At 40.7% G+C, this 14512-nt stretch overlaps 1 protein-coding gene across 6 annotated transcripts in view; it reads left to right on the plus strand.

Annotated features, from left to right (window-relative positions):
• LOC107729682 (protein unc-13 homolog A-like) overlaps nucleotides 1-14512 on the plus strand; it is a 53200-nt gene that overhangs the window by 9127 nt on the left and 29561 nt on the right. For 4 of the 6 annotated variants that reach the window (XM_016540337.1, XM_016540339.1, XM_016540338.1 and 1 more), the window contains exons 2-13: nucleotides 793-822; nucleotides 920-1019; nucleotides 3281-3398; nucleotides 5839-5962; nucleotides 6055-6125; nucleotides 6330-6384; nucleotides 6866-6895; nucleotides 7072-7267; nucleotides 8281-8400; nucleotides 10011-10760; nucleotides 10858-10951; nucleotides 11751-11797. In XM_016540337.1, the coding sequence (XP_016395823.1) occupies nucleotides 793-822; nucleotides 920-1019; nucleotides 3281-3398; nucleotides 5839-5962; nucleotides 6055-6125; nucleotides 6330-6384; nucleotides 6866-6895; nucleotides 7072-7267; nucleotides 8281-8400; nucleotides 10011-10760; nucleotides 10858-10951; nucleotides 11751-11797 (1735 nt within the window). The remainder of the gene's footprint in view (nucleotides 1-792; nucleotides 823-919; nucleotides 1020-3280; nucleotides 3399-5838; nucleotides 5963-6054; nucleotides 6126-6329; nucleotides 6385-6865; nucleotides 6896-7071; nucleotides 7268-8280; nucleotides 8401-10010; nucleotides 10761-10857; nucleotides 10952-11750; nucleotides 11798-14512) is intronic. The other 2 variants (XM_016540341.1, XM_016540342.1) reach the window with 1 other exon arrangement.

Here is a 14512-nt window from a genome sequence, read left to right on the forward strand (position 1 = left end):
GGATGGGCGCATTTTATTTAACTGCTTTTGGACGGATGCATGCAACACCCGCTATGTGGCATTAAACGGCTTGAAAGATCAAAGACAATTTTTTATATAACTCCGACTGGATTCGTCTGAAAGAAGAAAGATATATACGCCTAGGATGACTTGAGGGTGAATAATTTATGGGCTAATTTTCATTTTTGGGTTAACTAACCCTTTAAGTTCTGCCATCCTACGCACACGTGACTGACCGCTCGCTTGCACCAACAGGAGGAGGAGGGTCGTGTTACTCTCCACTGCACTCAACCTGAGGGATTCCTACACTTTCAGTCTTTGAGGAGACATGAAAAACAGCGCATACCGCAGGAACGGTATAACGGAAATTATTAGCTGTTTTGAAACCGTGAAATTTTCAGATCGCGGTATACCTTGAAACCGGTAATCGGCCCATGCCTAAGTTCAACTTACGTTCACCTTATACTTTGGTAATGAATGATTATCATAGTATTTATATACCATGGTACCACCATGCAACATGGTGCATACCAAAAAAAAAAAAAAACATTGCAGTGGGACAATGTCCAAAAACCATGATAGTATCATGGCACTTTTTGTTTGTTCAAGCTAAAGTTAGCCAATGTGATTTGCCTTCCCACTAATTGAAAATCCCTACAAACTGGAGTCCCTTTTGCAGAAATGCAAATATGCTGACACTGAATGTGAAATGCGCTGCCTGATATGTAAAGTGTGATTATTTTTAATACCTGTGTTTATTACTTATTACATACCCATCTCTCTCTATTACAGTGAAGAAAGCCAAGCTCGATGGACCGCAAGGTAAGCCTGAAGTCTCACTGTAACTAGCTTTCCACAATATCTTTTTGTATTTTTTTTCCTGCAGCTGTCTATTAAATGCACTGGTATTTCTGTGCAGAGAAATTCAACACGTATGTGTCACTGAAGGTTCAGAACGTGAAAAGCACCACCATAACCGTGCGCGGCAGTCAGCCATGTTGGGAACAGGACTTCATGTTGTGAGTTCCTCTTCCCTTTCTCTTTAACAGTATAAGGAAGGGCTGGAAACAAGTAAGCTATAATGCTGATGCAAATGTTTGGGCATTGCATTCCAAGCACAGGGTCCCATTGCGCATCCTTAATGTGTGTTCCCTAGTTGCAATGCCGAGAATGCCATCTGTACGTGAATTAAACTGCGTTCAGACACATTCCATAACCTTTATTGTGAGAGCTTGAGCTTATGTAGCTAGAAACATTTGCTGTCACAAACTTGCGTAGAGTATGTTTCAAGCCTTACGACTGAGCTGACAAGAACCTTGATGAAGGAGCTATTTCTGTTTTAGCATGTGACAGTTGGCATTCCCTTGGTAGTGCCAGTCAGGTAGTACCCCCTAATGGTTTTACCCTCAAGGGCCCAAACGTTGCTTAGCACTGACTGCAGAAAATCTTGTCTTCTAAACTTAAGATAGAATATGTGTTGTGGTTGTCCTGAAAGAGCAGACATAAAACATTTAAATAGAGGAGTTCGCTAAGTACAACAAAGTAATATCTTAAATTTATTTTTTTAATTTCAAAAGCCTTGGATGAGCTCTTTTGGCTTGGGCTAGTATGCCCATTCAAGCACCCAGAACATATAAGAATCAATCTGCATTACTTGTCCTAGCAATCACCGTAGTAGCCACTAGGGGTGTAACAGTACATGTATTTGCCCCAAACGGTCACGGTTTAGTTCATGCAGTCAGACGATGAATACAGGCAGTCATAGATATCAATCCAGAAGGGGGCGCATGCAGTAATGCAACGCTAAACGTCACAACAGGAAAGAGCAGAAGAAGAGGCGATCTATGCAACAACCCAAAACAAGAACGGCACATTCAGACGGCACACAAGAGCTTGAAGAACCGCCTGCTTGCTTTAAATCAGCAGTGTGAGAAAGTTTAGGTTCTAGAGATGCACCGGTCGACCGGCTATAAATTGGAACTGGTTTTGGGTTTTATTTTGGCTGATCTCAATTCCAGAATTGCACGCAAACTGCATTGCAATAATTTCCCAAATGTAATTTGTGTGGCATTTTTATGAAGTCTGTAAACAGGAGAAGATACTGTACCAGGCAGGTCAAGCTCACTGTTCGTGATGCTCGAAATATAGGAAGAAAAATATTTGTGGGTTTATATAGGAAGCTCTATATCGCTGCTGTTCCATAAGCGCCATTTACTGTCAGAGAATAAATTTGCATTTTAATTCAGTCCGTCTGCTGTTTTTGTTTTGTGCAGGTGTCTTATGTAGCATAATTTCACAAATCTAAAGTCAGACCATTTCGTTTTTGCTTTTAATCTTGAAATTCTAGAGTCTAATTCAAATAAAAAACAACTGCTCATGCTACATATATGTAGCACTACTGTGTTCAAAATAAATGAAAAAATACATCTCCTGTTGTACTGAACTCGTATCGAACCGTGACCCCAAAACCTAAGTACGTACCGAACTGTGACTTCTGTGTACCATTACACCCCAAGTAGCCACCCAGACCACCCTAGCAACCAGTTAGAACAACATAGCAACACACTTGCATCCACTCACAAATAAGAAAATGTTTTTGCTCTTGCATTTTGTTCAGAATGTAAATGTCTAATACATACATGTACAAACTTTTGAGACACTGAGAGCAAAACCACGAAAGCATCTGGTTGACACTGCAAAATTCTTTCCAACTTCATCTTGAGTCATCTATAAGCCAGATCTGCTTCAGCACCTCTGTGTCTTGCTGTGTAATGTCTAACGCAGCACCACCACTGTCCCCAAGATTAGCCCCTGTGGTCTATAAGAAGGATTGGTTTTGATATCAAAGTTAAGGCTATTATTAGGATTTGATGCCGCTTTAGAGACCGTAGTCCTATGGAGCTTCACATGGAGTGGCACTGGAGATGCCCAAGGCACAGATGGCATTGTTGTCTGCACCCTGTTTGGTTTTTATTGCTATTTTCTGTTTCTTTTTCCATTTAATATAGTGCCCCTGTTAAAATTGATCTTTTTTGTCGTCCACTATTCTCTGGGGTCTGGTTTTTCAGCACCAAATCGAACTAAAACTACTGAGTCTTGCAGTTTCTCCACAGTATTTCAGAAAATTTTGCCTTAGGTCTCTTTATTTTTAATGTGAGTTTATTAATTGAATATATATGAAACAGTCATAGCAGTATAGTCTCCATATCATCATAACAACACATGAACATCTCTCTCCATCTCTCTGTTTCTCAATACTACCCTTCACTTCATCTTCTAGTGAGATTAACAGGCTGGATCTGGGCCTGACAGTGGAGGTATGGAACAAAGGACTGATCTGGGACACCATGGTTGGCACATTGTGGATCCCTTTGCGCAGCATTCGACAGTCGAACGAGGTACAGCCCAGATGGCCTGCCTGGCCCCCAACAGCTTGCAGCTTTTCTCACCCTCTGTAGAGCTATATATGTAGATCTGTAGCTGATGCCTAGCATTGGCTCTCATTGCAAACATGTTGCAGAAACCATTCCCAGTAAGATACTATATGTTAATATTTGTAGGGGTGCTCCGATCAGGATTTTTGAGGCCGATCCCAGAAAGCAGTAACTGCCGATACGATCACCGATACCGATCTTTTTAAAGCCTTATTTTTATCATGTAGAATTATTTATAGTAATACTTCAATCAGGATTTTTAGACATTTATTCAGGGCCTGAATTTCATTTTTGAAAAAGGGGAGAATTTCCCTCTTATAGGTGACTCTTGTGAAAGGTTTTTTTTTATTTATTTGAGGGGTGGAGGAGAGCATTTTTTTTACATTTTTCAAAAATATATATTTATCTCACCTAAATGTTCGATCATGAAGTGCATTTTTGTTTTTACACTCATGCAGTTGTTGCACAATAGCTTACACACAGCACAACACAGTTGCTCAAGCAAGTGGCAAAACATTTAAACTACTTTTCTTACATTATCGCAAAAATTCTAAATTAAAACTTACCACTGACAGAAACAGTCAACTCTACTGCCTTTTCTTTTGCATTTCAATCTTTATTACAAGTAATCCTGCGGTTCATAAAGAACTTTGTTTTCCTACCTCCACGAGTGCCATCTATCATTGCCTTTTTTATCTAAAAGTGCTCTTTTCCTTTAAAACTAGCCAACAAGCCATATGTGTTGGCTGTGAAACACAGACTTTAATTATATGCATTTATGGTGTAATTACTACATTTTCGTTTTCATATTTACCGCAAAAAATACGCTGTCACTTTAATTTAGCGTGTGCAGCAAACTCGGTGTGGAAACAATCACTGCACTGCTGCAGACACACCGCTCCTGGAACACACTGCCGGACCACAACCGTGTGCAGTGTGAACACTTTAAAATCCATTAACATGAGCGCGGAAAAAATATGCAACGCATACGCATAGCAAACGGAGTATGTGTGAACCTTGCGTTATGTGTGTGCGCTTCGATTGTGCATGAGCGCACAGTCCCCAGGAGAGCGCGCGAGTTCTGAATGGTTAAACACTGGCAAGAATTAAATACAACATAAGTAGTATTTCTTATTTATTTGTTCTACTGTAGTTTTTTTGTCCTATTGCTTGTATTTGGTTCCTTACTTTTACTTTACTTTTACTTTTAGTCATTTAGCAGACGCTTTTATCCAAAGCGACTTACAAATAAGAAAAAGTAATTAAAGCTAAAACTCTATAAATACACATTTAAGAAAATAAAATAAATTCAATAAAAATGACAAATGCATACAACAACATTTCAAAACTAAAACATTTAAATGAAAACAAAAAAAATTAAGCTAAAAACAATTAAAACATACACAAATAAGAAAAAGTAATTAAAACGAAAAGCTAAAAGCTTTTAAGAAAATAAAAGAAATTAAATAAAAATGACAAATGCATACAACAACATTTCAAAACTAAAACATTTAAATGAAAACAAAAAAATAAAGCTAAAAACAATTCAAAATATTAAAAGAACAAAAGGTATGAGTATAATAATGATTCTAACATAACACTAAGCCAAACACCAAAAAACAACTACATATGTGTATGTACAGCCACACACATATACATATACATGTACATATATATAAATACATTAAATATATATATATATTATTTCATTTCCATTTTGTATGTTGAAGTACTGAAATAGCTCAAATTAAATAAAAGTAAAACTTAAAAAGCCTATATAGACATAATAAAAAACTAATAAAATGACAACATTACTACAACTGTGACTAAAACTAAAATAGATAACTAATACAAATCAAAGTACATTAGTTCATCAGTAATCCTAAAAAAATAACACTGAGGCAAACACACATGCTAAAATAACAACAATTTACTGACACATAGTAAGAAATGGTTATAAAAAACTGAAACAGAAGTGAAACAAGTAGTAGGAAAGAGGAGAAATAAAAAGCGATACTTATCCTTTGCCGGTGTCCCTGCCCGGTGGAGTCGCACGGTAGAGTCGATGGTCTTTACACTCTTCGGTCTTCACACGACCGCTTCCGCGGTAAACAAGAGTTTAAGATTCTAAGGTTCCTAATTCTTATTTAATCTCTGACTGTTTACTTGTCTTCAGTGAGCTTGAGTTTTTTTTGTTTTTTTTTGTGATATTGACACTGGTGACAAGAATTATGAAATTTCTATGATATCAAAAATGTTTATATAATAAATACATTATTTAAAGCAAAAGTAACTATATTGTAACTATATAAGTATCGTTGCCGTGAAATAAAATTACTCCCACCCCTACAGACAACAACATGTCTCTGATCGCAGTGCTTTTTTTTTTTCTCTTGCGTTGTAGGAAGGTCCAGGACAATGGCTGACTTTAGACTCCCAGGTCATTATGGCTGAGAATGAGATCTGTGGCACCAAAGATCCCACGTTCCATCGAGTGCTTTTGGATACACGTTTCGAACTGCCATTAGGTATCCTTGCTGTTTTTTGCTTTCTCAAATACTGCATTTGGTCCACACTTGTTCTAAGTTTTAATGCTAACCCATAGTTTTCATACTTCCAGATATACCGGAGGAGGAAGCTCGATACTGGGCCAAGAAATTGGAGCAGCTCAATGCCATGAGGGACCAAGATGTGAGTCTCTTCATTCAACTCCAGTCTTGTTGTGTTTACAGTCCTCCCCAGAGCCCAAGGGCAGAACATGCGTTAATTTGAGTCTGTCAGAGTACTCCTGAGACCTGAACAGTATTTTTTTTCCTTTGCCTTCTGAACTACTGACCTGTTAAAATAAAGACTATCACCTGTTCAAACAGTAATTTTTGTTTGCTCATTTTGCAGTACACATACCAGGAGGAACACGAGAGACCACTTTCAATGCCATCAACTCAGTGCTGTGAGCCTTCAAGCGCTACTCACACTCACACACACTATAAATTGCAAGGCCCCTTGGTAGGTTGATGTGTGCAGAACCTCATTAGAGGTCCAATCACCCCATCAGCAGGTCCAATATGAGACTGCTTTATCTCTGAGCACTAGATGGATGGCTATGGATGGTGCATAGAGATTTCCTGGACAGTATTCAGCAATATCTCAAGCATGGGTGGGTTAAGGAGGAGCGGGAATCTTTGGCTTGCCAACAGGCCATTTTTTATTGCTTTACATCAGAGCTATTAACCATTAGCACTTACCGTGCCTGGGCGAGGTCACTATCCTGCACTCCAGACATCCAAATTTACATCTGTGTCACACCTGGTAGTTTTACAACCTAGATTTATAACAAGCTGCTTGTTCATGGTCACACAGAGGCATGTGTCTCAAAAAGATATATTTCTTGGCCTACTTCTAATTTTTGTGTTGACTCATTGTTCCCATAGGTAACTGGAGTCTATGGGGGGACCAGCAAAGTAAGTAAACTTTGTTTTATGGGTTTAAAAAGAAATGCATGAAAACTTTCATTGATTCCTCCCGAAGTTTGATGGGTATGGTTTTGGTCCTGGAACATTTATATTTAAAATATATATATATATATATTACGGTTAATCCACACGTTTTACATCTAAATTCTGCACTTGCTTCTCAGATGACGATCCAGACAGTGCTGTGGACGATCGAGACAGTGATTACCGCAGCGAAACCAGCAACAGCATCCCGCCTCCATTCTACACCACTTCTCAGCCCAACGCATCCATGCACCAATACCCCATCCGTCACATGCACCATGGCTCCCGCTACAACGACATGCATGACTACGACTATGATAACCAGAGACCCATTAGGTAAATTTGACCAATTCCTGGTTGCAATGTATTTGCTAATTCTAGTCACTTTAGCATCTATCAGTTAGTAAAAGCATTCACTGTGTCTGTGCGACTTTCCTCTGTTCTTATTCCTATGCATTGGTGACTGTATACAAGCCTTGGATGAGCGGTCATTGTATACACTTCATGGGTTTGGAGCCACACTGGTGCCACTCTGTGATATGAATGCAACGTTTGCCCTCAATTGCTTGTTTTGGCCCAATTCACTTCAAAACGAGCTTTTATTTCCTGTACATTTTGTCTTTCATTGCACTGCATTCTTGCATTGCATGCTGGAGACTTTGTGCTCTGAGACTCTTGCCTTGTCCCAAATGGCACCTGAAGCTCCTTCTCCAGGTCATTTTACCACACACCTTGTTGAAAAAAACCTGGATAGGTGTGTTTTTTAACATTGCAACTGGTTTGAGCTGGTCCTTAGTTGGTCATGAGCTGGTTTAAGCTGGTCCTGTGCAGGAGATGGTTGCTTAGGACCAGCACATGACCAGCTTAAACCAGCTCATGACCAGCTAATAACCAACTCATGACCAACTAAGGACCAGCTTAAGCCAGCTCAAACCAGCTACCATGCTTCAAAACATACCTAACCAGCATATGCTGGTTTTTTCAACAGGGCAGACTGTTGGGTAATTGTCCCTTAAGATATCTTTACCAAAAGGAGGCATAGCTGCCTCAAAGCAGCCACCCTACAGTCTTGTGGACTTAACAGATGCGTGCAAGCAAAGGCCTTGAGACTGCAAATCAACATATCAACATGTTATAGCCTCTTGAATCCTTTAGAAAGTCTTACAAATGGATAGATCCTGATCCCAAAGTGATGCTTTTGATACGACTCTCTTAGCAGCTGGTTAACCATTGCCTTAAGTTGGGTCATTTTCCCAACACATGAGGTGAGATGAAAAAACAAATAAGAAAAAAGACATTACTCATGCTCCTCCTCTTCCTGCCTCCCCCATCCCCTTCCCTCCCACCAGACGCTATGATAGTTTAGACTCCGCCACCAACGACCGCAGCGATCTCGATTCGGCTTCTGGCTCAAGCAGGCGGACCAGCCGCCAGTACTCCTTAGACAGTAGGCACTCGCTCTCTGATAGGTGGGTCTCCGTAGCTCCTACACCACCTCCACCCTCTTCCACCTCCTCCTCCTGCTCTTCTTCCTGCTCCAGCCTGTGATTCCGTCCCGCTGTGATGATGTCGTGGAATTGGACTTGTCTGGTCCTGTGGTCCTCGCTATGCTTGCCATGCATGTGCACCAATCCTTCTTTTACATACATGGTCTATTGATATATATACTCTATCTATACCTCTTTGTATATGTATCTATGTCCTCTATCATGACTACTGTGTACCTGTTAATGACCTGTCACATGTTATTAGGTAACCAACCCGTACGTCTCAGAAGCTTTTTCTTGTGTCTTCTGTACCGTGTAATCGGAATTTGGTGCAATTGCCGATGGGGGTCCACTGGGTTGGTCACACAGTCTGTGTTTTGTGAAGTCTGTTATTTGCCTGCTATATGCCTGACAGAGTTAGAGAATAACGTTGTAATTCCAAAAGCCTAGTGTGCGCTAATTACATAGCCTTTAGACACACTAGGCTGTGTGTGGGCAGCAGGCGGGACCATGTCGATGGCTGTGACAGAGACCAGGGGATGTTCACATCACTGATTTACCCTTTCAGCATCTCATAGACAAAACCTTTCTGAAAGCCAAAACGTGTTGTGTGGAAGACAGGAAATAAAGCTGTGTGTGTGTGTCTTGAGAATTTATGGGTTCGTGCGCGAGGAAGTGAGAAAAGGTGACAAGGATATATGACTAACTGGCGGAAAGGCTTGACAGAAGCGTGATTGTATGTGTAATTGTGTGTGTGTCCTGTGGCTCTCGTATTTCTCCAGTCTGAATCCCAGACGCTTTTTGGCTCACAGCCTGTTACACACCCCATCTCTTTCACTTTTGATTCTTCATGCATTACTAAACCTTACGTCCCATAATCGATAATGTGTGAGTGAGTGTGTGTGTGTGTGTGTGGCAGCGTGTCTTTTCTTACTCATTCCATTCTCTCAATCTCTCTACACCTAATTGGCTCATTCATCAGCAAAGATAAATAGCCTTCCATTGTTTAAAGTGTCACAGGAAAATGCTGCATCCCCTTTTCTGTCAGCTCAGTGTTTCTCTCTCTGTTTTATCAATGTGTTGTCCTTTCTTAAGTCCACCTGGATGAATCTGTCCACTGACAACTCTTCCCATTGCCATCTTAGCATTTTTTGTGAAACAGCTCTTTTTGAGTCTGTATGTTAATGTGAGTTTTTTCCTTCGACTCCCTCAAATGAACCTCAGGATTCTGTCTTGTTTTCTCTCACCACCTTACCTGCACGCATACATCCTAAGCAGAAACTGTTTCCCTGCTGAAGAGAATACCTTAAACCAACCCTAAATTTGTTTGCTTGTCTTAGCTGGTTTAAGCTGGTCTACTGGCCTGACTTCTGAGAGACCCGTTAAGACCAGAAAACCATCTGTGGCAGGTTTAAGCTGTTGTTTTCAGCAGGGAGAGACTTCTATCAGCTGACAAGGATAATTTTCCTTTGTGGTTGGTCGTTCCTGCTTTCTTTACCTCAATTCTTATGGCCCATAAACCCGTATATCAGCAGTCGCCCATCTTGTTTCTTCCATGACTTAATATAACTAACAACTCTTTACTCCCACAGCCCCACCGGCAGTAGTCGCTATGCCTCCTCGGGTGAGCTGAGCCGCGGCAGCTCCCAACTCAGTGAGGAGTTTGGCCCAGAGGATGGTGAGAGCTTCCGAGGTTCCGGAGAGTTCTACGACGAGAATGACTCCTACCATTCCTGTCATTCCTCCGTTAGCTGTGGTAAAGACTCACCTGGTTGGGATCCAGATGAGCCGCAGGGCGTCTACAGTGATGATGGGGAGTATAACAAAGATGGAGGTGAAGAAGGTGCACTCTATGATGAAGAGAATGTTGAGATCTATGAGCAGGAGGAAGGGGAGTATCCCTATGAGGAAGAAGAGGAAGGAATGGTGTATGAAGAGGATGAAGGTCTTTACCCACTGGATGGTACTCTCAGTGAAGAGCAGGAGCCACCTTACACCTCTACTCCAACCAGCACTGCCCCAACATTGGCTCCTGAGGCCCCAACCAGCCGTCCACCACTGGAGAAACAGGCTTCCATGCACCAGCAACAGCCACCACAATCCCAACCACCATTCCAGACCATGGAGCCTAAGCGAGAGTCACCGCCCCCACAACAGCCACATGATGTCTTTGCCAAGGTACCTCGTACCTCGACCCCACCGCGAGTCTCAGAGTTGGAGCCTGAGCAGGTCCCAACACCTGCAGGCAAGCTGGCAGCCCCTTCGGAGGAACCTTTGCCTACCCCTGCTACCGAGGTCCTGCCTGAAGCAGAACAAGAAAAGAAAGAGGCTCCTCCAGAGAGGTAAGCTTCATGTGCTGAGTCCTTGGATAAGGTGTAGCCTTTCATGACATTTTGCTGAATGCAAGTTAAATCTAACAATTTTTCCATCTTTTCCCAGCACACCAAAGCTGGAGCCACCTGTGGACCCTGCAGTAAGGGCCAAAGCCAACTGGCTGCGACTCTTCAACAGGGTTCGCCTTCAGCTTCAGGAGGTACGTGAGGTCTTGTGAAGCCTGACATTGATACTATATTTGTTTGATCAGCTTTTTCCAAGTACATAGTAATTCAGTAACCAATCAAAGTTTGCCAGCTTGCTTATGCCCAGTACAGTTGGTTCTGTTGGCCAACATTGGGATGTCAGTTTTTGGTTAGTCTTGCCCTGCGTTGTTGTCCTTTTTCTTGCCTGTCTTGTCCATTTCATGTTACTTTTTTGTCACTTGCTTTTAAGTTTTACATTTTACTGTTACATATGTTTACAAAACAAGTCTTTGTTTTGAGATTTCATGCCTTGCCCCTCTTTGTGTTCCACCCCATTTGTTTTTGCTTTTTGTGTTTTTTTTCTTTCAGTTTTTTGTCATTGCCATAGCGATTGTCATGCTCTTCACTGCTTTACTGAAGCTGGACAAGCAGTCTGAAAGGTGGGTGTGGCTATGTGTGGGTCCAAAGTAAACACATTTTCCTGACCGATGGCTGCGGCGTGCTTCCTCTAAGATACTCGTGGAGTTGTTATGACAGAATAATGATGATGGAGATAAAGGTGTCCGGCAAATCCAGTCTAATTATGAGAGAGTCCTGCAACTGACGTCAATGAGATCAGCCGACTGCAGGCTCTTTCTGGGTCCTATCAAAATAGACAATGGTCTTTTTTCTTTAATATAAATTATATCATTGAAATTACATTGTGAGGTCTGCATCGATATTGAAGAGATGTTTAATATGGTTTAACAGATGGATAAAAGAGAGATATAGAGCTCTGTCACTGACCCTGCTGTCACTCCCTGTTGTCTGCAGGCTCGAGGCGAGACTCCAGGACTTGCGTCACTCTTTTTGCAAGCAGGGTGAGTGTCACCAAAGGACTGCAGCTAATTTTCAGAACAGCTATGCATCTGAGCAATTCAAACTTCATGCTTTAGATGATATATAATTTATGTAAACATTTAAACATCAGAAAGTACCTGAAGCTTTATGAATCACTATGAAGAATACACTCTAGGGGTGGGCGGATCGATCCTAATATTGATAATATCGATACCAACGTTGGTATTGGTATTGGATCAATACTAGCCTGATTAGATCGATATTCTAGGTTATTTTTCTCTCCTCTACACTTAATACACTGCTTAATACATTCAACAAAGAGTAGACATGTCTGTGTGTGTATATGCCGCTCTTTTCGCATCTCATATGCAAACAATGCTGCTCCTCCCCTGCTATGCTGTTTTGTTGTCATGCCATCACGTGACTCAGTGGCTCCAAGCGCAAGCGGATACTTTTGGCTACAGTGAGAGATGGAACAGTAGAAATTCACTACTGTAGCAACACCACCAACTTATCCACCTTATTTTTCAATGTGGAAGTAAGCTTTTTTTTTCTGTGAATGTGCGAGACTTCCACTTCATTAGGCACTGTAGGGAAATAATGATAAAAATAACAAAGTGCAATAAACGGTAAAATTGTTTGTTCTATCCACCGTGTGTTTATAATTAAGACAATACATTAAAACAATATGGTAAGAAATATTTGGGTTGTACTGTTCTGGAACAGTGTTGTAAATACAACTTAACCACTGATTTCTAGTTGTGTCCTCTTTTGGAAGGCCAAACAAAGTAGTTTCGTTTTCACAACGAAACACACAGCGTCACACGCGGCAGGCTAGAGTGAGCAGAGGCCTGCGGGTTAGAGTGAGCGACGGCCGGCGGATTCGACGAAGGAGCGGCCGGCAGGCTTGTGGCAATTGCGTCACTCTTTTTGCAAGCAGGGTGAGTGTCACCAAAGGACTGCAGCTAATTTTCAGAACAGCTATGCATCTGAGCAATTCAAACTTCATGCTTTAGATGATATATAATTTATGTAAACATTTAAACATCAGAAAGTACCTGAAGCTTTATGAATCACTATGAAGAATACACTCTAGGGGTGGGCGGATCGATCCTAATATTGATAATATCGATACCAACGTTGGTATTGGTATTGGATCAATACTAGCCTGATTAGATCGATATTCTAGGTTATTTTTCTCTCCTCTACACTTAATACACTGCTTAATACATTCAACAAAGAGTAGACATGTCTGTGTGTGTATATGCCGCTCTTTTCGCATCTCATATGCAAACAATGCTGCTCCTCCCCTGCTATGCTGTTTTGTTGTCATGCCATCACGTGACTCAGTGGCTCCAAGCGCAAGCGGATACTTTTGGCTACAGTGAGAGATGGAACAGTAGAAATTCACTACTGTAGCAACACCACCAACTTATCCACCTTATTTTTCAATGTGGAAGTAAGCTTTTTTTTTCTGTGAATGTGCGAGACTTCCACTTCATTAGGCACTGTAGGGAAATAATGATAAAAATAACAAAGTGCAATAAACGGTAAAATTGTTTGTTCTATCCACCGTGTGTTTATAATTAAGACAATACATTAAAACAATATGGTAAGAAACACCGGTTTGCAATATCAAGCTGCAAAACAAGCTGTTTTGTATAGCTAAAAATTGCTGAAAGCGTATGAGACTGGAAGCCAGACCCATTAAATTTACCTTATTTGGCCTTTTTATACAGTATCACTGTCTTCAATGATTAAGCCACGTTAAGCGTTATTTATATAGGTTTCTATCAGAGGAAAACACTTAACATGCATGCACTTTGCGTTCATATCCTGGGCTGCTTGCCTGCATATAGTTTGCGTCATCAGTACACTGAGTTTGGCCTTTTAATATTACTTTCTTAATGCATTGTCACATTAAGTTTTTTTTTCTTTATAACTATATTTTCTATGGGAGGAAAATGCTTAAAATGAAACTTTACTTATTGCTTTCATATTCTGGGCTCCTCTGCTTGCAAACTCCTTTCAGAAAGGCAATGAATATCCACATAGCTTTAAGGTGAATGTAATATTTTAGTCATATCAACATTAGTTATTGTTAATTTTCAAAGTGTAATTCTCATGTTTTCATGCCATTTTAAGTCTTATTTTGACGTAACAAAGAGGTTATATGTAAGCGTATGAGTTGTTTACTTACTTTTTAAATTAGTTTTCCATTATATTGTTAATTTAGACCAGGGATCCTCAAATCTGGCCCACGAGATCCACTTTCCTGCAGAGTTTAGCTCTTTCAAAGTGTAATTGGTCATTTAAATGTATGTTTTTAAAAGGAAAAAGTATCGGTATCAGTATCGGCGATACTGGCCCTGTAGTTACTTGGTATCGGATCGATACCAAAATTTGCAGTATCGCCCACCCCTAATACACTCTTCATACCTCTACTGTTCTGTGGTGTTCTCAAATGAGGAGGCAAAGTCCTCAATTTTTTTTAAAGGGGTCATATGACATTGCTAAAAAGAACATTATGTTGTGTATTTGGTGTAATGCAATGTGTTTATGCGGTTTAAGGTTCAAAAAACACATTATTTTCCACATAATGTACATTATTGTTGCTCCTCTATTCCCCGCCTTTCTGAAACGCTCAATTTTTACAAAGCTCATCGTTCTGAAAAGCGAGGTGTAAGCTGATTGGCCAGCTATCCAGTGCGTTGTGATTGGACGAATACCTCAAG

The sequence above is a fragment of the Sinocyclocheilus rhinocerous genome, unplaced genomic scaffold, assembly GCF_001515625.1.
Source record: "Sinocyclocheilus rhinocerous isolate Xijiao unplaced genomic scaffold, SAMN03320098_v1.1 scaffold1149, whole genome shotgun sequence".
In the NCBI taxonomy this organism is placed as follows: Eukaryota; Metazoa; Chordata; class Actinopteri; order Cypriniformes; family Cyprinidae; genus Sinocyclocheilus; species Sinocyclocheilus rhinocerous.